The sequence below is a fragment of the Emydura macquarii genome, unplaced genomic scaffold (genome assembly GCF_026122565.2).
Source record: "Emydura macquarii macquarii isolate MOO-44397 ecotype Brisbane River unplaced genomic scaffold, CSIRO-AGI_Emac_v2 contig_691, whole genome shotgun sequence".
Lineage (NCBI taxonomy): Eukaryota > Metazoa > Chordata > Testudines > Chelidae > Emydura > Emydura macquarii.
In genome coordinates, this window is record NW_027130828.1 from 12,647,042 (window position 1) to 12,671,016 (window position 23,975).

A 23,975-nucleotide genomic window follows, 5' to 3' on the forward strand; every position below is an offset into this window, starting at 1 on the left:
CTGAGGCAAGTGATTTTGATGGGTCAGTAAAGTATTGTGTTTTCTAGTGGCTTAAATGTGGATTTAGTGCCTTGGCTGGTGAATCTTCCATGAGGATTTTTTAGGATTTGTTTGTTTTTTCAGAGAAAGGGTCTATCCATTGGTCTGTTCCCAGTGATGGGCTTTATCCTGCAATGAGTACCATATAGGCAGAACCCTGCCCCCATGTTGAAGCCAATGGGACTAAGTTTAGATTTATGCCCCACCTGTGATAGCTTTGAACTGAGGATATTTCTGCTCCTCTCACCCATCTTAATTTCCTGTGAAGAAGCAAAAACCATGAAAGTCCCAGTTCATTGCTTCAGTTTTAAATATTTATTTAAAGTTCAAAAAATGTTTAATGTGAACAAATGGAAATTCCAACCTCATGAAACATAAAAAATCATCGACAAGAGGATGAGAGGGGGAGAAATGGGACAGAGAATGTGTGTGTGTGTGAGTGCAATGAAAAAAGCAAGCAAGAGAAGAGATTATGGTATCTTCAACACAAAGCCACTTAAGATCTGAAGAAAGATATGGGATGAGAGGCACTCAATGGCTGACCCCGGGCTGGAAGCTTGAGGTATTTTGAGGGGAAGCACCAGAACCAGAAGGGGAGTTGAGGTATTTGAAAAATATCTTGTTAACTTTTAGCTCATTGGAAAAACAAACTGAAGACAATTGCAAAAAGAATACACAAAAAGAGACTTTTCTTCAAACAAAATAATCCGTAGTCCATATGAGACATGAAAAACTCCAAAACAGGCGCTGAAGCGTTTGATACAGTACAGCTCAGATTACATTAATATTACTTCTTATGTAGAATAAAAAGATTATCATAATTATCCTCTTTTTTCCAACTCCAAATTTACACATAGATACTAGATTTCTACAAAACAAAACCCCTCCAAGCTCGGTTGGGTTCTGAAGCACCAAAGTACTGTAAGTTCAGCGTTGACAGACAGGTCCTGACAAAGGACTGTTTTGTTTTGTTTTTTTTTAAATAAGAGATCAGCCGTTGGATCCCATAGTAGGGAATCACTGCATACAGAAGAGCTGGCAAGAAAACTATACACATGGTCAACACAGAAAAATTATTTATATAACAAAACCAAACTAGCTCTCATCAAGGCTCCCCTACAACTGAATTCTTACAGCTTCTGTGGGTGAGTTGCACCCTCCCCCCCCAAATAAAGCAGTGAAATGCCATTAAAAACCCATGGGCACACTTAATTTTGATACATTTTGTGTTGTCCATTTGCTGGCACCCAAGGCAATTATCTTTACAAACCTAGATTTAAAAAATCATATGAAATATTTTAAACACTTTAAGTTAAAGGCAAAAATTTCTTCTGATTTAGCTAAAGATCACAAACCACCCTCCCCACACCTTCTCTCTCATTCTAGAGAGAAGTCCCCATGGTTGTTGGCTTTTTTGGGTCTGTGGCAAGACATTGTAGCACCTTTAGCACCTTAAATAGTTTAAAATCATATATAAAATAACACACTTTTTTTTTAAGAGCACCAGAGATTTCACAGTGAGAGGTAGAAACAAACCAGACGAGCCCATCCTCTCTCTCTCTTTTAGCACCACTCTCTTCCTGCCGTCTCCTTCCATTTTCAGCTTTGGGACTCTCCTCATCACACATGAGAAGGGACATTTATTAGACTCACTCATGGAAGGAGGAACTTACTATTTTTTTTTTTTTGCTTAAATAAAATATATATCTATATATTTGTTTCTCTTCTAATATTGCACATCAAAATGCTTCCTGTACACAGAGCAGCCAGATTCAACTTGCAAATCCACTTATGAGAGCTTCATCTCTCTTTTATTCAGCGTCAAGCTGTCCAGAAGATGAACTCTTAAAGGGAGGCTCTAATTTTATTTGGTAACTCAGGAACTGGGGAGGACAAAGATATGCACTGCAGGTTTCTTCTTGAGATTTCTCTCAATATTTCTTTGGTTGTGGAAAAAGCTTTGTGTGTGGAATTGCTCATCACATCTGGCCTCCAAGTTCAAGTTCCTGATCCCTAGTCACTGTTCATGTCTTGGCTGATGCCAGCATTCCCCCCCACTGTTCTGCTTTTTTAAAATTTCTTTCATGACCATGCTGGAGAATCTGCTGAGTTCAGGAGATCGAGGTTCTTTAAGACTTTGAGCTCTATGGCCAGAGCAACAGTTGACCCAAATGACAAGGCCCAGCCATCTATGCTAAAGAAGGGCAGGGGACCCTATTTAAACATGTAGGGCTCCCCCCCAAAAAAAGGGTCAAAACCTTGGAGCACTGTAGAGGTCACAGTTCAAAGGAAGCACACGGGTCCGACCTCGAGGTGATACTGTTTCCCTGGCTTAGTTGGTGGAAGGTTGTAGATGTTGACAATTGGCAGCTGGTTAGGGTCCTGTGTCCGAAATGTAAAGAGAGTCTGATGCCAGTGTCCATCCTGAATCTGAACAAGAGGGAGAGAAAATATGAAGGGGTCAAGTAGCTGAATGAATAGATTCCTCTGGGGAAGAATAATTTCCATCAAGATCTGCCTGAAAAGCACTATCTACTACGACAGGTAAATTATTAGCAGTTCATAGTTATGGCAAAGTGAGGCACGGTAGGTTGGGGAAGTGGAGGCAATGTGATATAGTGTGTAGAAGCCGTGGGTGCTCAGCATCACTTACAGGTTTCATTTTAAGTGGGTACCTAAAATTGGAGATCACGCTTGAGGGTGGACTTAAGTGACTGCCACTGACTCAGTGTGACCACGGGCAAGAGTTGGGAATAGAAGACAGGTCTCTTGGCTCCCCTACTCTACATGTTAGATTACACTGCCTCCACACAAAAAACTCTTCTAAATAAAAAAGGGTACACAAAGGTGTTCTCTATTTTAAGCATTCCTATAGCACCTATTATTGTAGAATGAAAGTGCTGCCCAGGTAAATAAGATCTGCATGCAAATTGCTCATAGTGGGGTTCCTAGAGGCCTTTGCTAATGCTCTTCCAGCTCTAAAGAGCTCTTTTCCCCTCTTGTCTTTGGTCATGGTGGGGAAGTGTTGACAAAATAGCTGGATCTTGCAGGATGCTCTAAGGGCATTTAGACTTTGGCTAAATTTCATGTCTTCTGGTTGCTTATGTCCCCGTGAAGCCCCATTGACGGGAACACTATCTCCAGTTCTCCTACTTTCTCTTAGGTTGCTTTGGGGGTTTTTTAGCTGCTTTGTTGGCCATGCTGTAAGGACCCTGTACCTTGCAATTGTCTGTTGCCACTTCTGGCTTGAACTGCCCTCCTGCCTCAAATATCTGTCCATTCCAGGCCTTGAAACGCACAGCTTTTTCTGAAGGCTTCTCAGGTGAGCCTTCCCACCACACCGGCATGTTCAAGCAGTGGATGGTGATGTGCTGAACCACCTCTGAGCTCAATAGGTGAAGGAAGTTCATCTGGACTCTACCAATGTTGAATTCCAGCTGTTAAGGTGATAAAGAGTTAATGTGAAAACAAGATACATCCCCCTGCCCCCCAGTAGGGTTACAGTGGTGCTGTTAGTGCAAGCAGCAGCAAAAATATTTAGTGTATTAATGTACATTATAGCTGTCCCCAACTTTCTCACTTTGCTAAATGGGCAATTTAGACAGTTATTGTGGGGTGAACCAGTTCAAAAATTACAGGGCAGTCCCTTGTAATGTACCACACACAAGATTTTTGTTACTGTGTAGGTCTTGATGTTGGCTCTTGAATCCAGATCTGAACTTCACAGCGAATGAGAGTTTTACCTGGGAGTCCCTTTTGTATTCAATAAATATGCACAACGTGATCCTGGTCAGATGCTAAGCCAGTCTGGAGAGTTTTCTTGTGTTTGTTTTTACTTCCTTTCGCTGGGGACACAGATTGCTGACTTCGTAATATTAGATTGACAGGTTCCTCAGTATAAGAAAAGTAATGTGAACCACTGGCTCAAAACTAGCTTCTGAAGCAGGGTGGGATGAGGTCTCTGTGTCATAACTGCACAATAGTTATTAGACTAGTCGGGCATAGCTTTAAACAACAAAGGGTTTGAAAAATGTTTTCTAACCAGCGTGTAGACGGCAGTTTCAAACCAGCCTAAGCCTTCAGTGAGGAAGCCCACAAATCAAGAAGCAGGATGTGCTTTGTTTAAAGGGACTTCCAGTCCTACTGTTGTTGAATCTTCTGCTTAGTTGCAACACTGTGTGAGTTTAGTACTTGGAAAATATGCTGGGTAAATAAGCCTGGAGACTGATATCCTCTACTGAGCCATGCACCAGGGGCATGACAGGACAAAGTATCACCACCTTTTAACTAGTAGGACCCTCTCTAAGGATTGGAATGGCTTCTCGGTTGAGGGGTCAATTAATGTCAATTGCAGGGGTGTGTTTTTAAGGTGGGAAGCAGGCTCTCAATTTCTTTTTATGGTTGGTTTTCTTAAAACCAACGGTGAGTTCTGAACAGCTTATTAACTTCTTGCAGACTCCTGACTTTGCATGGACCCCACCAGTGGGGCTGATGCAGCGAGCATCACTGTTCTGTTCCTGATTGGTTTGAGGTTTCAAAAGGTGTAAGTGGCTTGTTTTGGCTGAATTGTCCTCTTGCAGGTTACAGCTAAAGGAAGAGAGGGTGTGATTTTCAAAAGGACTTGGTGATGACTTTTTTGGCAGCAGAGTTAGGCCAAGGCTGTGTGCTTCTGACAATCCCATCCACACTGGGTATATTTTCAGAGAATCACAGAAGATGAGTTGGAAGGGACCTCAGGAGGCATCTAGGCCCAGCCCCTGCTCAGAGCAGGACTAACCTCAGCTAAATCATCCCAGCCAGGGCTTTGTCAAGCCACAGCTTAAAAACCTCTAAGGATGGAGATTCCACCACCTCCCTAGGTAACGCATTCTAGTGCTTCACCACCCTCCTAGTGAAAAACTTTTTCCTAATATCCAACCTCGACCACCCCCACTGCAACTTGAGATCATTGTTCCTTGTTCTGTCATCTGCTACCACTGAGAACAGCCTAGCTCGATCCTCCCAGGAACCCCCTTTCAGGTAGTTAAAGGCTGCTATCAAATCCCCCCTCATTCTTTTCTTTTGCGGACTAAATAAGCCTAGTTCCCTCAGCCTCTCCTCCTAGGTCTTGTGCTCCAGCACCCTAATCATTTTTGTTGCCCTCCGCTGGACTCTCTCCATCTTGTCCACATCCTTTTTGTACTACTCCAAATGCGGCCTCACCAATGCTGAATAGAAGGGAATAATCACTTCCCTTGATCTGCTGGCAATGCCCCTGCTAATTCAGCCCAATAGGCTATTAGCCTTCTTGGCAACCAGGGCACACTGCTGACTCATATCCAGCTTCTTAGCCACTGTAACCCCCAGGTCCTTTTCCTCAGAATTGCTGCCTAGCCCATCGGTTCCCCAGTCTGTAGCTGTGCATGGGATTCTTCCGTCCTAAGTGCAGGACTCTGCACTTGAACCTCATCAGATTTCTTTTGGTCCAATCCTCCAATTTGTCCAATTTTTCTTGGACCTCGGACCTCTTTCAATCTTGGGTGGAGCTACTGAGCAAATGAGAGTTTGATTCTTTATCTGGCGCGTGCACCTATGCGGTGCAGGTAACTGTAGCTGACACTGATGAGCCGGGGAATAGTGGAACTAGAGAGTCTGCTTATTCCCCTGTGTCAATAGCTCTGTTTGAAAAGCTTCCACCATCCTCTTGGTAGTGTAGACAGCAAAATGTTGGGGGGGGGGGAGGGGAAAGGAATAATCGTTGGGGGAGCCTAGTGCTGTAATAATTAATAAGGAAGTACAGTATGATCCTATAACAGTGTCTTCTAACTTCAGAACGGTTCCTGCTTTCCAGTATTACCAGGTTATGCTTGGTCTTTTTCTAATTTCTCGTCTCTTCTCTCATGCTAGCTTCTCTCTGTCACTCATTCATCTTTATTAGAAGTGAATGAATAGCCTCTTCCTGTTTGTGGAAGAGCTGGAGGCAGATTGCAATTTCCTCCCACTTATCCCCACGAATTTATTAGATCATTCCAAAAACTTATAGAAATTCACCCCCAATATCACTGAATCGTTCTCTTCAAGTACTTCGATAATAGACCTGTGGTGGTTAGTTCACACAAGTCACACAATATTGTTGTTGATCGCTAGTTGGATGAGTGTGCATTTGCAAACACCTCTGTGCAGATACAGGTATGGGGGAATTTAAAATTTTATGGTGAAATTCTGTTCCTATTGAAGTCAATGAAGACAGGATTTCACCCAAAAGTGCTTGTGCATGTGAGCTGAACTGTTTCCCACGTCCCTTTGTGTTCATTTTCTTTAAGGGTTATGAACAAGACAAGGGATTTAATTTAAAAATTCAACAAAATATTTGTAGGAAGCATGTTTGTAATAGTCACCCACTGCTACTAAGGATACTGATAAGTTATCCGTGTGTTGGTAGAACCTTTGCCTTCATTCCCTGATCAATGTGGACTATAGACTAGCTGGAGAGGAGGCGGGGGGCAGTCTAGTCAGTGGTATCATGGTTTCAGACAGACAAAGAACAGTGTTAAAATGTACCTGGGGAAGAGTAGTGAGCAATTTTTTGCAAACCTGTTAAACCCGCAATATAGGAACTAATACATACTCAGTTTCCTCACATTATTGGGTGAGTAAATTCTACCTCCTTAGGCTCAAATCAACCTACATTGTTGATACAACGTCCATCTACCCTAAATCCCACTTTAACAACATAGTGGGCTTCCCCTCCAAATATAAGGAAAAACGCTGACAGACTGTAGTGGAACTGTGTACCTTAGAGGCAGTGATGGGGCTGAGACATGTCTGTCCACCTTTGGTGAAGTTACAGGTGACTTCAATTGTGTCTGAAGAACAGCCAAGATTTGGATCAATCCAGTAAGTACCTGAAGAAAGGGAGCAATCAGGGATGAGGAAGAATTGGTGTGTGAACCAGTCAGTGTCTCCCATGCATGAGAACCAGAAAAGTTTCAACAGATTGTGATTAATTTCTTTGCAAAATGCAAATGTGACTATGCTAGACCTGTGCAATGGGGCCTGTTTGAACTGCTTTAACTGGCCCTATACATGCATCTCTCTTGCATGCTGGGAGCATTTCCAGGACATAGTTGTGCTGCTTACCATCATCCATTTTCTGTTCACAGTTCATGAGGTCTCGACATATGCGTGCAGGGTTCTCCTTGGTTCCCAGGGGTCTTTTGATGCTCTGGATGAGGTTGCTGAGGTAGTGTAGAGTCTTAAAGATCTCTCCTTCCTGGTCTAGCATCAGAAGGTCTGACTGTTGATAGCTCTGCCATAGAAGAGAGAAGATGACAGTCAGCACTGACTGAGCTTGAGAGAACTGCTGCAGTTTGAGAATCCCCCAAAATAGCATAGTTGGCATTGGTTAGACAAGCCATCAGAACTTGTAACAATGGTAACTGCTCCCTTTGTATTCTTGGGGGTAAAAAACAGGCAAAAGCACAGTCAGAAATGGAAGTGATTAATGACACTCAGTGCAAATAGTCATAGATAGCGGTTTTGAATAGGGACCTTCTCACATTTTACACTATAAAGAAGGAAGCATGACTGATACAAGATGGTCCCAACATTCATCACTGTTCCCTCAAAAAGAGAAGCAAAACATTGAGGAGAAACCCCACAGGATTCTGTTCAGAGAACTCAAGTATTCTCTGGTGGCAGCCCTGGCAATAACGTGCATTGGTTAAATATCTGCAATAATACTTTATGATGGGGGTGGTGCCTCCTGACTTTTTTCCATAATCAGAACACAAGCATTCTAGGTGCTGTAACTGATGGGAGATTTAAAACTGTTAATCCCACTGTTCACACTGAGAATAGACTCTTTAGAAAAGTAGCAATGCATTTGCAATCTAGAGCACACTACTACCTGACTAGAAACATTTCAAACGCAGTTCAGATTGAGGGCCTAAATGACTCGAGAGCCCTTTAAGTTATTGAGAGAGTGAAGATAATGGAATTTCTCAGAGAAGAGAGATATTTAAGATTTGCACAGCATTCACAAACCAAAGCCTAATCCTGCAGTCCTTATACAGGACCATGCATTCAAGCCTTGTGTTGTATACTGGTAAAGGATAGGATCATGGAAGGCAAAGGGGAAGGTGGAATTGTTTTACATAAAATAGGGACAGAGATGATCGAGGAAAAGAGCAGACAAGGTGGCATGAAAGGCTGTTTCTCCTCCCTAAGATTACACAGTGCAACAGCCTGCATCTGTATCAAAGCTTGGTAGGTTAAAAAGCATCCTGGTACCTCAGTGTTCGAGTCCATCATTGTCTGGAAAGCTGCACCAAAGCCGCCTTGCTGCTGGGGGAAGATATGATAATGGAATTTTAGTAGATTGTTAGACCTATTTGTAACAGGAGCTGAGTGCACAAGCAAACAGAACAGTAGATGTTTCTCTATATCTAGGTGCCAAATACAAGCAAGATCCTGCTAGGACGGTATCTTCTGCTCCGTCCATTTAGGGGGGATGTTCTAGTGGACATCTTGGGATAACAGGGCACTTGCAAGTTTCTGAGCTTTGCATATGTTCACATGTGCATGTCACAATTTCAGTCACTATCAACAATAATGAAACCATGGTATAGAATAAAACCCAGCAACTTACAAATGAAGCTGGAATGCCTGGTGGCCCCTAGAAACCAAAAGGAAAAACCGGTTAACTGTGACTGTATTTTATGATCAATGAATAATATTGTCAAAGAATTTCTGATCCCCTTTTAAGATTATCCCCCTGGGGTCCCCACTGCAGAACAGAGAGAGTAGCAATGTTATTTCCTATATTGAACCTTAGATCCAAGGATCTCCAAGTGCTTTACAGCCATTAGTTCATTCAGACATGCAAAACTCCTGTGTAGTAATTTATTATCCTTATTCTACAGGAGTCAAAGTGTGATTTCCATATGAATGCGCAGTCTCTTTAGTCAGAGAGTCTAGCAACCTTCAATAATGGGGATTGTCATCCTCTGAACCTTTTCCCCATGTACATACCGGAGGCCCGGGGTGTCCTCGTGGGCCTGGTGGACCCTAAAGAAAACAGCATCAGTGAGTAAAATGTCAGCAGTTGGCAGTGAAATTAAAATCCTTGTATCCCAGAGAAAAGTTGAGCCCCTTCCCACATCTGGTCTCTCCCAAAATCTTCCAGTTCTTCAACATTCTCCAGCTCAACCCCTTGTGGGGACAGGAGGTGCCATATCTTCCCACACTGCTGTTTTTACTATGCTATATTGTCTCCTAATATAGTGCTCTCATGCTTCTTTCATCTTTAGTCTCCTAATTTTGTTTGCATGTGGCTGCACCTCTCGGGTCCCATCCCACCCCCAAAATTTTTACTCTCTATTATTCATAGTTCCTCTCACTCCCTCCTAACCTTCCAGCATCTGATTTTGCTGCACCTCAGTTTATTCAAGCAGGGATGATGACAGCTAGGGAACAACTGTCTGAAATACTCACCCTTGGACCTTGAAAACCCTGCAGAAGAAAATCAGGAGAGTTTGTCAAAGATTGCATGCCACTAATATAGCATCTTTCATCCCACGGGGTCCCAGCATGGTTTAGAAGCCATATCGAAATGCAGCCCCTTGCAGGACAGCAAGAAACCAGTATATTGCATAGCAATGGTGGAAAGGGAAATTATGGCAAAGGATATTGTGGCAGAACCCCCAGTTATTTAAAATGTGCCTGGGGATCTTTAATGCAGTTTTACTGTGTGGGGGGTTTCAGAGGAGACCTTTTATAAACAGATGCCCCTTTCTTGCTCTGCATTGACATTAAACGCCATGCATCTATCTTGGAAGGATGAAAGACTGAGTTAGTCTTACTCTCCTCTATGCACCAATATGAGAACAGGCTTCTATGCAATTAAGGTACCTGAGGGATTCTGGAAGAGTACTTACCGTTTCACCACGGCTGCCTTTGTCTCCTTTGGGACCCTGTTTAAAGAACCGTATACAACATGATTAGAGTCAGGCAGGCTGCTAGTAAAAGTAATCATTTGGAGGGGTTGGCATGTTTTGGAGGAAAACTCTTTGCATGTGGCCCAAATGTCTCTCTAAACAGAATGTTGCTGGTTCTCTTACTCCTTTCTGTTCTTCAGGGCCAAAGTAGCTATTGTTATTGGAAGTTTCACAGGTTACAAGTGGAGTGAGCAAGAAGGAATCTTTTATAAGCTTCCAGTCTGAAATATGACTAAACGTATGCATAGCAAGGGAACCCCACCAACCTCTGGTGCGTATATTCTTGTTTGCTGTCAGAGTGTTGCAAGGTGTATACTTGATTTGACCTCTACTTGCCACTTAGAGTTTTACCCAGTTGCTGCTTCCCTGGAACAGTTAATTCAGTTCATCCCTCCTCACTTTTAACACTGATGGACTAATCTTTGTATTTTTCCATAGATTTTTTTCATCTATATCAACATCAGCTCATGTATGGGTTTCTCAGCTTCCCCCCTCTTATTTTATGATGCCACTTTGACTTTGAAATATTTCATTATTTATTTTTAGGAAGTTTTGACTGAGTGCCTGCTTTTGGAGTTTAGGAGTTGAGATGGGAATATGAGCCCTTGTCCAGAGCTGCAGAAGTGCTCAGAAACTAGCAGTTCCCATTGTGATACTTGGCCAAATTTTCAGAGGAGCTCAGCACATTTGATGCTGAACTCTTTTGAAAATTTCATTACTTGCTGAGGTACATAAATATGAGAGGAGTTCTTTTCAAAATCTGGCTCCATATCTTATAAATAAAAATATATCACCCTTAACACTCTAATTCTTCCTACCCAAACCCATATTTAAATAGATCTGCTGCTAATTTGTAAACTAAGAATTCCCCCTACCCAAGTGACTGCAGCTGCACTTCTGTTAAGTTGGCTTTTTCTATAAAAATACAGTTTTGTTCTGTTAAAGTGAGATGGGGCTTAGGCTGTACTTGTACAGAGCTTGGAAGTGAAATTCAGAGACGTCTGAAATAGCAGCAAGTACTGGTCTCAATACCCTCAATCATTATGATCTGTTAAAAGTAAGAGCAGAGAAAACAGACACACTTACAGAGCTTCCAGTGGGACCAAGAATGCCAAGCGGCCCAATAATACCTTCCTTTCCCTAAAACAGAAAGTGAGAAAAGACATTTGTGAACTGGGGTCTAGGGAATGGAATTCATTTCTTACCAGACTAGTCCTGTTGAATAACACAGGGCTCCATACCCAGTACAAAGGCACAGTGATTTCCCCCCACCCCCTCCCATTGAGGATGAGGGAATATTCATCTTTTCATTCCTCACAACTGAATCAAACATTTTAAAGGACAAATTGCTACACTAAGGCTCCTGCTGTGTTGGGAGCCCAATGGTTTAAGGAGCATCTTGGGATCTCATACATTTTCAAAAAGTGTCTGGTTTCCTTTTCCTCAGAAATCAATCACAGAAGCGAAGTTGCTCTCTCTATCCCAGGACCTAAGTAATTGTATCCATAGGACGGGTATTCATAACCCAGAACTCTTGGCCTCACTCCACCATAAAGTTCTTGAACCGGAGTTGCTGCTTCCATTACTTCAGTGGACTGATAGTATGAGTCCACTACAAGGGGTGTGTGAAATAAGATCTGAATGGACAATGAGACCATATCTTTGGGAAGAGTGTTACTGGATAGTTGAGAGGTCTCATGCTGAGGAATCTTTACTGGAGACTAGCACCATTTAAAAAAATTACCTTCCAGGTAATATAGCATGCTGAACACAGCTAATTTAAAGCCTCCATCTACAATGAAACTCATTTTAAGGAGCCAGTGTTCTAGTAAAGGTGGAGTAGAATTGTACTCGGTATGTTTTGTGCAACTCAGACTTTGGCCCAAAGACAGTCCTGAGAAAAAACAGCAGACTGGGGGGGTGGGGTTTCAAGACATTTCTAAAATTAGAAAAAATTTCAAAGAACTCACCATGAGACCTGGTGGTCCCCTTGGGCCCTGAATTCCTTTGAACCCGAAGTCTCCTGGTGGCCCCTATAGATAAAAATCAGATATAAACCCAGAAAGACATACAGCATATGCACACAAGGTTTGTTCCTTTGCTTACTGTTTTGGAACAAAGACAGAAATGTGACCAGTTGTATGCAAGAATGGGAGAGTCCTGACTTTTTTTTTTTAAACCGTGGCTCCCTCCCATGTTCTGCAAATCTGCCCCATTCCCGAGAAAGCAGGATGGTTCTTTTTCTTAGAATGGCATTTCTTAGCTGTACCTTTTTTTTGGTAACTTAAATATAGTTGGATGAGAGATTCAGATAAAAATGGGTGTAAAAACTACATCAGGGCACATAACACTGGTGACATAGAAGGGTCTCTGGATTGGAGTCTCTTCTGACACAGCAAAGGCAATAGAAATGTTCAACTAGTCAGAAGAACATTAGAGGGGATTAATGGTCCAGCCCATCACGCATCCTGGTGGGAGTCATATCGATGGAGCTCAGACTAACTTCAGTGCCTTAGGGATGATTTTAGAAGTGGAGAGTGGCTCAAAGGGAATAAACTAAAGTAATTAGGAACTTGGAACTGCAAGAAGCACATGGCTAGTCCCAATAATCCATCTGCCACAGGAGGAGAATGTCTGCCTCATACAGACACACCATAGAGCCCGTGAGATACCCGGAAGTGTCTTACCTTTGGCCCAAATATGCCTGCAATCCCTGGAAACCCTGACTCGCCAAAGTCCCCCTGGAAATAACAACCAAGCAAAGACAAATGAAAGAGCAATCAAAAGCAATGCATTTAATCTTAAATGTTTTATTGCCAGAAGACACACCAGAAGGTTCATGACACTGAGGTTGAAAAATACATGTGGATGTTTCTATTTCTCTCTCTTTCTAAGCCTGGAATTATGAATGAGGACTTGGAAAGGAAATCAGCTGTTCTGAAAAAAGAGAATTGGAGAACTTCCCATCTGGTTGAATTAAGATATTAGCATAGTCTCACTGCCAAGTTGCTAGGAGGTAATAGGGTACAGCTTTGGAGTTTGGGCCATGGTCAGTGAAGAGGAGTGTCTGCTCCATGAGCTGGTCTTAAAGCTCTCAAGAGCCCCTAGCTTTGCACAGTTTCAAACTCTGATAACTTTCAAATGAAAACCCGGTTTTGCTTTACAAACTAAGCCAAGGGAATGACTCCCAATGAAGGACCATTTCAAACTGCAGCGATTCTCTCTGTCAAAAAGTACGTGCTTAGAATTTTAAAAACCAGGATTTTTTTTTTTTAAACTCTTGCCCATTTCAAATATGTCTCCAAGGATTATTGCTCACATTTTCAAGAAAAAACCACCACCCACCTTTGAACAGTTAGGGTGTGTGATCTAAACTTGGATTAATACACAGTGGACATTGTCAAAACACATATAATTAGTAATAAAAAAGGAAGAAACAACAACCCTGCACGTGAACACCCTAATTTCTATATTTTGAGATGCAAGCTCTTTAGCACTATAGACTTAGGGAATGTTGAAATGCAAAGTGACTCAGGATGATTGGGACAAAAATATAAGCAAGATGACTCAGCTAGAATACTAGTAATAAAAGAGATGGAAAAGTGTCTTGTTCAGCCCAGTTATAAGTGAGCTAGGTGACGAGGATTCCACTACTTCTCTTACAAGGCAATTCCAGAATCTAATAGACTTTGCTGTTAGGAAGTTTTTTCTGCCATGGTAGTGAGAAACTGCTTGGCAAGTGAGGGCCTGTTTGAAATCTGTGGAGTAAAAGAAACTTTCCAAGGATATAAAAAACTAACTACCCATTTATGGATCCTGGAAAGGAAACATACTACTGCTGCTCCTACGGTAGGAGAATCTCTCTCCATGGAGTGGCTAGCAGCAAAAATAATGCAAAGCAAGAAATGTTCTAGAGGAAAAGGGGATGTGTACTAAGTTACAGGACTATTTTATCCAAGAGGCCTGGATTGATATTTATGTAGCAACTTCCAGGAATGAATAGTGGGTACATGCATTTGTCAGTCATACAGAAAAAAGAGAACATAACGGGACTCAAATTTACTCTGCTTCTTGAGCCACGAGCCTAGGACCTGCTTGGGCACTTAGATGCTTTTTCTAGGAAGATGGTGGATGTAGTGTACTAGTCTCTCACACACCCTTAAAGAGTGGCACTGCCCTTGGAGTGAAGGAAGACAACTAACCCATGCCGGAGGAGAATGGGGTCCAACACTGCTGTAGACAGCTATATCGGCCTACAATTTTAATTGCATGGTTCTAAGCCTAATCTTACCACTTTGCTAGGTATCTATCCATGACTTAACAGCACTGGTGATCTCATTGTTTGTGATGCTTGGTCTACCTGGGAAGGGGAATGAACCAGCTAGCATGCATATGTATTTCAAACAGCTGAAGATCCCATTGGGTGCAAAGACAAATAGACATTGAGCAGACACTGTAAATTAAGAACTATTAGCGATAATAAATACTTTTTCTTCCCTTACATGCTGACAGTACTGAATTCTGCACTGTACAAGGCACAGAAGGGATATTATTTCTGTTCCAAGGAGTTTAACAGTCTAAGCAATTAAAACGCCGAACATGGCTACAGCCTGATATTTAGCATGCAGCTAGGCAAGGCAATCCTATTAGTGCAATACATAGAAACAGTAAGAAGCAGCAGCCTGGTTTAGTAATGTGGTGGGTGCACATTTCATTTCCTTTGCTGAGGCTGATCAGTTTTATGGCTCTCAGGGACACTCACTGGGCATGTCAACACAGCACTGGGAGGCGTAAGTAGAGCTCTACCTACATTAGCTGTGGTCAAACTGGTGCCTAAAAATACAATGTAGCTGCGGTGGCATGGGTGGTGACTTTATTTGCCCAAGTACAATCCTGCTCGACTCCCTAGCTATATACTCTAGTGGCCAGTCTGAACGGTCACCAGTGATGCTGCTATTTTTAGATGCAAGCTCAAACAGAGCTAATATATGTTTGTCTATCTGCACTAGGAATTACATCTCCCAGCTGCTTTGCAGACAATACTTTTGGCTCTGGATTTACAACTACACTGCCATTGATACCATACCAGGAGATATCCTTATTACTAAGTACTGCTCCTAAATCTCTTGCTCTTCCATGTGCAGCCTGCAAGGTTCCTCTTAGATGGTCATCTTACTCATCACTAGTTCCTAGAGGTAGGGATGCGGTGTAGTAGCATAGACACCAGGATTGTCATATAAATGAGTGGCTGCAGGGTGTGTAAAATTCAATTGTGATTGACAAGAAAAATGGGACTGGGTGGAAATGAGCTTGGTGGTCTCACCTCAATGCTTAGTGGGCGCCTGTCCAACCTTAAAAAGCACCATGTGACTTGCAGTACTGAAGAGCAGGTTCTGCACTGGGGTATAACTGCAGCTGCTCAGTACATGGCACCATTCCACTCTCTCATTTGTGAACTCCAAACTCACACAAACTTCACTATTTAAAGAGGAACATGGAATGGATTGTGCGGAGTTCCCCAACAACCCCCCAGCCTTGGGAAGCGTGCGCTGAGATTGTATAACTGTGTGCTATAAAAATGCACGCAGTAGAGCAAAGATGAATGCTGAGAAACAGGGAAGTGTGTGCGCACCAGAGGCACAACTATACAGACACTCCTGGGCTAATGAGCAAGTTGGTTACAAGTCTGCCCTTCGCATTCCATCCCAGGACTCCATCCTCCTATGCACTGCTGGAACTTTAGTTCTCTTAGCTGCAGGAGATGGCTCACAGAAGACATGATCGTTTAAATTAACAACTAACCGGCTGTCCTTTGGGCCCTGGCTCTCCTGGGCTTCCTGGAAGCCCCATCCCTCCTTGGGTACCCCGTTTCCCTGTTGGGCCAGTCTGCCCAGGCAATCCTCTTTCACCCTACAAAAAACCAGAATTAAAATCATTCCAGAGATTAATCATAGATCAGAAATTAAACATAAACACATACAATAGAAATGGCCAATGTCAGGCTATATATGACAAGGTGGAAAAATAATGGCCACTGGGGGATGTGATTTCATTTATGTATCATGCAGAGCTGGGTGCAATGATACATGCTCTTCTAGGACATAGTAATAGATACCAACATGTTCCTAGGGGTAGTTCACCAATACCCACCATTACAAGCAGAGCTGTATAAGGTGTGTTGCAATGTAGCATTTGAGGGGGTAAGGCTCATGCTCCCCCCTTCATTTACACCCTTGCATGTCTGCTTGCCCTGCCCCACACAATTTCTCAGTCTCTTCTCCGATCAAGGCTGGTGACTGATGATTAATCCAGCTGAGATGCTGAAGGAATTCCAAGGTTTCCTCTCCCTCCTCCCCCACCTTGCAAAGTTCCAGTGATAGAGAAAGGCTCAAATATCAGAAATGTGGATGGGCAAAGAATCTGTGGGTAGTTGGGGACTGGAGCGTCTGTTACTGTAGGGTCACGTGCCCCATGGGGCAAGCATATAAATCCAACACATTACTAAAAATCTAAAGGAACGCACAAAGCTCTTGCCCTGCTCTCAGTCCTCAGTGGTGACAGCCTGTTATTTCTACCCAAGACAGCTGGGGGGCAGTAAGTGACAGCTTAATGGTAATACGTTAAAGAGTATAATTTGATTCAAATTCTTCTGGCCTCTCTAAACTCAGCTGGAATCTTTCTATTTACAATCCCTTTTTACAAATGGCTAAATCATTATTGGGTCTGGTTTGTATCCTCTGATCCACTTGGGACCAGGCAAGAACCAGTGAGAAATCCAACGGTCACTAAACAAGCTTTCACTGCTTTCTCTGGCTCAGAACGGTGCCCAAATCCATACCAGTTCTAGCAGTTCAAACCCTCTTAGTGCTAGCTAAAAACCTAGCAGTGTGAGCTTCCTCCCAGGAGTGCTTGCTAAGACTCTTAACAGCACAGACTTCCAAGGATGCAAGAGCTTCCAAGGAAAGTGCCTTGTCATGCCTGCTAAGACTAGAAACGTGAGCTTCCTAAAAGCAGTGTGGGCCAAGACTGGCAGTCTGAGCTTCGTTGCCACCTTCCCAAGTTCATACTTTAAAAAAAACCCCACAACAATAGCACAGTGAGGTGGAAACTGACCTTAAATCCTGGAGGCCCCTGTGCTCCAGGGAGACCAGGTATGCCGGGGTTCCCTCGTTTTCCCGACATCCCTGTTGTGCCTTCTTCCCCATCATCTCCTTGTTCTCCCTATAACACAAGTCCAGGAAAGAATACAGAGAAAGTCACCCTATCCTCCTGGGCATGCTCACCCCGTTGAGAAGGCAACCAGAGCGACGTGACTACAGTTACTCTGGATGGGCGTAGGTAGCATGGCCTGTGTTTATGCGCATATGCACAAGATTTTACAGTACATGGATCTGTGCATACAAGAGCCTGTTTGTCTGGCTGAGAGTCAGTTTACTTACAGACTTGTCTACATGGAGACATCTGCCTGGGTTTGCATTTGTGAAGTCTGTGCAGTGGTGTACATGGCCCACTCTGTGTATATAAAACAGCATGGCTATAGCAGTGGGTGTGTCAATTTCTACTGCTTTATCCTGTGCCCTTCCTCCTCTGGGATACTGTTTGCTTAAGGTGACTCAATATTAGCATTTCACACTTACCTGCAGCCCAGCTGTGCCATCCTTCCCAGGCACTCCATCCACTCCAGGAGAACCCTCCTGACCTTGCCTTCCCACTACTCCCCTAGGACCAGGTAACCCAACAGGACCCTACAAACACAAAGGAATCAGTGACTGAGGTGCAGGGATGCTATGGACTCATAAGAGGAAAGGCTGACTTTTCACCTACCGGTGAGCCTCTGCTGCCAGCTTCACCTTGTGCCCCTTGCTTTCCTTTTTGACCCTTAAAGCAAAAAAGAAATAATTCTAGTATGGTCCCATCTAGGAATCCAGTTTTGGCCTGTACTATGGAGAGCTCTTTAAAAAGGAGACTTATGAGGTCAGTTCTTAAAGAAGAAGGAGATGAATTATTATTTGGTTTTATTACAAGTGGTTCTCTAAGAGTTTCTGGGCTAACTGCTTTAGAGGGCAGGAATGAATAGCCAGAAGGAAAGGCCCTACATTTTCCTAATAGACAACAGATGAGGACAAATAAAGCAGCAGGATGAATTTGAGGGAGGACTCGACAGCACTGGCATGCATTAAAACAAGATGCTCAAAAATTGTTCCTTTCATCAGTCCTTGGCAGCATCAAGGAAAACTAACCAACAAACAAGCCTTCTTCAGGGGACAGAGAGGGAAGGTCTTATTCTGATCTCTTCCTGGATTAGATAGTTCCCCCCTGTCCTAGGGAGTTGGGGGTAAAAGCTTCCTATGGCTAAGATCGATAATACAGCTTTGCAGATAAGGGGAGGAGGAGTGTCAAAGCAGTGAGTATGCAGCTAGGAACAAGGATTAACTCCTGCAATATGAATCGAACACTTGGCCTCAGCGCATGACAAAGCTTCATAGCTTCTAACACATTTTAAAAAAATAAACCAAGTGCTTTCGCATATCGCTTCTCCCTCAGCAGACAAGTCTCAGAAAACGAGGCCAACTGTGTGGAACAAGAACTACTGTTACGCATTAGACCCATCGGCAGTTCCAGATCTACTATGGGCGGTAGGGCGTCTTTCTTTGAATACAGTGGCCGGTGAGCTCTTTGCTAAAATCACCTATTGTAGATTAGTCATTTTGGCATTTTGCCATGGTGACCAGCTTAAAATTTCCCATATCTGCCAAGATGCAATGTGAATTAGCTGAGTATTGAGGTCATGCACTTAAATTTAGGCAAATGAAGTCTCTGTGGTTAAAGAAGAGTTGAGAAGCTGTTGAGATAGACAGGGAAGTAGAAGTAGATGTTATAAATTCAGCTCAGATAGAACTATATGTGGTGGATTCTCTTCTTTGCGGGGGAGCAGTTGGAGGGAAGGACTCTTCCAAGAAGCATGAAAAATGGAGAACTGGGTGGATAATGGGCTCTGGATTTGGAAGGCTTTAAAGACAGAAAAGTTTTATCGTTCAAACCCAGCTAGAGAGAGACTTTTCTGATTCAGATTTTCCCCAGACATGCTGATTGTGGGCAAGAGAGGCAGGAAGTGCAGTGGTGTGGGAAAGAGAGGGACAAACCAAAGCAGTAACTGAGGGCTGTCTGGGATTCAACCATGCTGCTAGTACTGTAATTCTCTTGATATTCTCTTTCTCCACAAAGCCAACAAACTAGTGGGTTTGGACATGCAAATCAGTATCTACAGCCTGGTTCTACATGGTCATTTCCAGCCACAGACCAATGAACAAGCCACACATACTGTGAAAAACCATGGAAGGCCTTTTGATTTCACTTCAGCTTTAAACTTTTGATGCCATGAATCCATTCTCCCCGTCCCCTGAAACCTACCTCTTCACCTTTGGATCCTTTTGGCCCTGGCTGGCCTGGTGGTCCAGGATCCCCCTAGAAAAGATGACAAAGAAAATCTGCTTGAAATACATTTCTGGCAACATCTTGCATGAAGTTTAAAGAGCAGCATTTTCTGTGTCCCTTACAGCACTGACCATACGGAGCCAATTAATGGGAGCAGCCTTTGCTCACACAGCCCTACTGGGGAAGAAGGAGTAAGAGATTGTCTCCAGAGACTGTTTAACAGGGTGTCATTTTGGAGAAGCAGCGTTGTCCCTCCTTTGCTTGGTTTGTGGTTGGGATAGCTGCTGAGTTGACCTTGAGATCCACTATGGAAAAACACAATAAAGAGCAGGTAATAGGATCAGTCCCCTCAATGAAGAGTTATAGCTCTGGTTATTAAAGCAGATCCAGTAGTTTCTGCAGCAAATACCATGATGATGCTTATGGTATTTCCCTCCTCCTTTCTCCTGAGCCCCCTTCCTCTCTTGAAGCTAGTCTTCAGATGTCAAAGCCAGCTATAAGGGGAGAGGAGGAGATAGAAGGAAACTGATCACCCTTTCAGAAATCTGTAACATTCCCCTTCCCATCACATATACGCTCCTTCCCCTCTTCTTTTTCCCATTCAGATTTTTTTCAGTGGATTTTGCTGATGGCAAAGAGGCAAGATGTGTATTCTCTAACTATGAGACATCCTGGCTGTATTTGAAAGAAGATGTAGCAGGTTATTGCCTGTCTGCAGATCTCACTCATCATAGTTTCTAATTGTCTGCTGTTTCTAGACCTCCTTCTCCAGAGCTGCATGCTTCTGTTGATTATCTTGGGGGTAATTGAGAGGCTACATCACCAATAGAATCAAAGAGGTATGAAGAGTAAATGGATCACCTAACCTCTTCTAATCATGTCACACATCACTGAGATTGGAACTTAAGAAATAGAACCTATAACACTCCTTCTATAGCCCCACAAAGAATGGGAGTTATTTCAAATTTGACTGACACTGTTTAAACTTTCTAGTACATTATTGCACTCCATGGTTTACAACTCTTATAGGCGAGAGGAGAGAAACCGATGATAAGCTGACTTTCAGGAATGGTATGCATTGAAGCTTTGAGCAGATGCAGCTCAGGAACTAGAATAAACCTAGATAGCACAAACAGTATGAATGTCTTTGGGATCTGGTACATGTGTACACATTGAAGGTATGCACAGCATCTCAAATTTCTATTAAACAGTCTTATACTACTTTGCTATTCTGTGGAACAATAAGAACAATCAAGAGGGACATCAAAACAGCCCTGACATGAAAGAAACTTGACAATAACCCAGCTATGTTCACCTCACTGACAGTCTGGCCTCTTCTCTCAAGCTGAAACACTTTTGCATTATTTGTTTACAACTGAGTAATATATTCATGTTTTAAACTGCACTTAGAAATGAGGAGAAATGGGAGCACCCAATGCTTTGTATAGGGCGGAGTGTTCTACGCTGGGTAGAATTTGAAGTGATTGTTTTATTTCGTAATCTCCCTTTGAAGAACATCCTAATGAATGCATTTTAAGTCACATCTAAGAGCTGTGTAAACATAACAGAGCAGAACTTCGGCAGATGTAAATTGACAAAGTTCCACAGACTTCAGTGAAGTGATGCGTCTTTATACCATCTAAGGATCTGGCCAGAGGGATTTGACGCACGGTTTGTTCCCCGCCTGATGCACAGCATTCCCCATTGTTCAGTTTATGGAATAATTAATGGCATGACAGCCAGCCCAATGTTTAGGGCTTACTTTTCAAAACTTGAGAACCTCAGGGCTGAGTGCAAAAACATCTATGCACCTGCATGTCTAATTTACAGTCACAATTACCATCATTGTATGCAAAAAATCTAGTATTTGAGCATGGAAATACCTGGTCAGTGGTTTGACTGACCATGTGTGTGTGCATACAATCGCAGTATTCGCATGTGCAAAGTAGATGTGTTTGCACACAGCCCCCGGAAGTTAAGGTTTTAAAAATCAGGCCTTCATTTTTAACTGAATTTAGTAGTCTTTATTAAACATGCTGGACCAAGAGCAGATACAACAGGAGCAGCAGCAGGACAAACTTATCTCGCACTGCCCTACCAATGGCCCTCAACTTACCTGGATGGGTCTCTGTAGGAGTGAGAGGGGACCCAATCAGCATAAGACCTCTGCTGAGACTGCCGATGATGGGTGGAGGCTATTGTGATTTATGTGACACTTGTCCAGTGGGAACTGGACAAAGACCCAACTCATTCTTATCTAGCCCAGGTATTTGTAAAGCTTTTCACATAGGCCACCAACCAGCCATCCCATCTGAATCACTTTGGGTCACTTCTGACCAGTTCTAGATTCAGACCAGTGACTTCCAAGGTGAATGCCCCATATTATTAACATACGCATATTGCACTACAAATCTCCCAGGCTTTCTTGCTCTCTTTTATTCATTAGGAATGTCTCAGGTCTAGATACACAATGTTAGAAAAGGGGAAGCTACTGCTGTCTCCTCCCCCATTTGTCTTATAGGAAAAATAAAATATACCATGGGACATACATTGATTACACCTTCAGGAAGGATATAGATATTCCTAAAGCCTCATCGAGCCTCGGCACATGGAAATGCATGGAATGTAGTTTGTAGCTCACCATGAATTTCTTATCATCTCCTTTCCCATGCTGCTCCCCCTTTCTATTTCCATTTGTCACACACACAATAGAGTAAGACCAGATTAAAATCAATCAATCAATTAATTAAAAAAATAGAGTCTTACAGGTAAACCTTGCTGTCCAGCTTTTCCTCTGTCCCCATCAAGTCCTTCTTGACCCTTAAATAAATGAGAGCGCGTGCGTTAGTTTATTCTCTGGATTCTTTCTTTCCATAGATAAGCAGAAGTGGATGCTGCAGTCACAGCGTACCATGTAGTACTGGGGGGTAATGGATGGTGGGAAAGATGTAAGGTACACAGCTGCATTCTGTCAGCTTCGGAAGGCAAAATATATGGAAGGTGCTATGCAGATGAATGTCTCATAGGGAAGCAAATGCTTCTCTTGGGCAAGAGGACCTTCCTTAAGCTAAACTCCTACCTCCTCCAATTCCTTCCCAACTCAGATCTCCCCTCTTTATAACCATGGACTCATTCTGACTCCGAACACTCCCTCTCCTTCTCCTCTCTGATCTGGAACAGCCTGCTTGTACCTCTCTGCTTCAATGATTTTCTCATCTGAAAACATCTCCTTTTCCTCATCTAGATCACTCTCTTTCACTATGATAGCTCTGTTAGTATTATAGCTCTTTCACTATCATAGCTCTGTTAATATGTATTTAGTTTCATATAGTATATAGCGCTGCAACTCTGCGCTCATACTGTGTGACAGACACTAAATAAACTAAGGTCTGAACCCTCTAGGGCTAGTTGATACCTTCTATACTTACTGTGAATGTCACCTGTTTAAAAGGTGGTAACTGGCCAGTAGACATGGCCTCTTGAACATTTTTAAGGAAACAGACATCTTGGATTAACTGAGCTAACTTAACTGTTCCAAGTACAATGTACGTTCTTTCATGGATATACATAGGAAACAGGTAGCTTAATGCATCCATAAATACCAGTGTATTAGTTTAACTAAATACTTGGTTACTGGTGCCCCATAGGAAGACTACAGTAAGTAGTATTTCTCTGGGGACTCATGGACAGACATTTGGAGATGACAGGAGAATTTCATACATTTTTATAATTAATCACTCTCTGACTGCTTTTATAGTGAGGCAAGACCTAATCCTAAGAGATTCTTTTCAGATCAGCTCCAGTCAGTCATGCTGAGATGCTACAAAGGGACTGAAGACTCTACAAAAACAAGACAGGGGTAAGTGGGACTCATTCATAAATCTGGTCTTGGCAGAGAGAGCCCACAACTGACTGAAAAGATTTTGGAAACTCACAATCTACTAAATTAACAGAGATCCCCTTGAAAGCATCTATTCTTGTGCCAGTAGCTACAAACTAGCAATCTCAACTCTCATCCTACATCATCATGAACTAGCTGTCTTGTGAGCTATTTCATCAAAGCCTCCATGATATTTCCTCTGGATTTAAGAGGATCACTGACAAGAAGGTCCTGCTCATTCTCTCAGCTTTGCAAGCCCCGTTTCAAAGCGTGACGTGCGATGCTGGCTCTGATACTATCAGGTCTTTCCTTTGCCTTCAGCAACTGCTCTTTCACTTGAAGGAAAGAGATCTGAATCATTCCTCTGGGTCCTGAGTAAAGCAAACAAGCCATGTGCTGCTCACAAAGAGCAACCATGGTGAGATGTCACACATCACATAATAACAGGGCCAAGGACTTCAGCTTTGTGAGCTGTTACACAGATGAAGAACTTCTCCAAGGTTAGTTTCCTAGCCATATATTTAGAACAGGACTTACAGGGTAGCCAGGGTCTCCGGGCTCCCCTCGATCTCCTCTGTTGCCAACTGGACCCTACAACAACACAATAAAGGTTCAAGGTAGATGTGAAATGTCAGTGGTCCACT

General features: G+C 42.9%; 1 protein-coding gene across 1 annotated transcript in view; it reads right to left on the reverse strand.

Moving 5' to 3' along the window:
* Positions 1 to 312: 312 nt before the first annotated feature.
* LOC137148917 (collagen alpha-1(XXVII) chain-like) overlaps positions 313 to 23,975 on the reverse strand; it is a 226,174-nt gene continuing 202,511 nt past the window's right edge. Inside the window, exons 44-62 of the mRNA XM_067542144.1 lie at positions 23,869 to 23,922; positions 22,218 to 22,271; positions 19,428 to 19,481; positions 17,841 to 17,894; positions 17,654 to 17,761; positions 17,130 to 17,237; positions 15,819 to 15,926; positions 12,704 to 12,757; positions 11,987 to 12,049; positions 11,103 to 11,156; positions 9,957 to 9,992; positions 9,514 to 9,531; positions 9,052 to 9,087; positions 8,669 to 8,695; positions 8,311 to 8,364; positions 7,159 to 7,327; positions 6,814 to 6,923; positions 3,258 to 3,476; positions 313 to 2,469 (exon numbers count right to left, since the gene is read on the reverse strand). Coding sequence (XP_067398245.1) covers positions 2,323 to 2,469; positions 3,258 to 3,476; positions 6,814 to 6,923; positions 7,159 to 7,327; positions 8,311 to 8,364; positions 8,669 to 8,695; positions 9,052 to 9,087; positions 9,514 to 9,531; positions 9,957 to 9,992; positions 11,103 to 11,156; positions 11,987 to 12,049; positions 12,704 to 12,757; positions 15,819 to 15,926; positions 17,130 to 17,237; positions 17,654 to 17,761; positions 17,841 to 17,894; positions 19,428 to 19,481; positions 22,218 to 22,271; positions 23,869 to 23,922 — 1,527 coding nt within the window. The 3' untranslated portion in view covers positions 313 to 2,322. The remainder of the gene's footprint in view (positions 2,470 to 3,257; positions 3,477 to 6,813; positions 6,924 to 7,158; positions 7,328 to 8,310; positions 8,365 to 8,668; positions 8,696 to 9,051; positions 9,088 to 9,513; positions 9,532 to 9,956; positions 9,993 to 11,102; positions 11,157 to 11,986; positions 12,050 to 12,703; positions 12,758 to 15,818; positions 15,927 to 17,129; positions 17,238 to 17,653; positions 17,762 to 17,840; positions 17,895 to 19,427; positions 19,482 to 22,217; positions 22,272 to 23,868; positions 23,923 to 23,975) is intronic.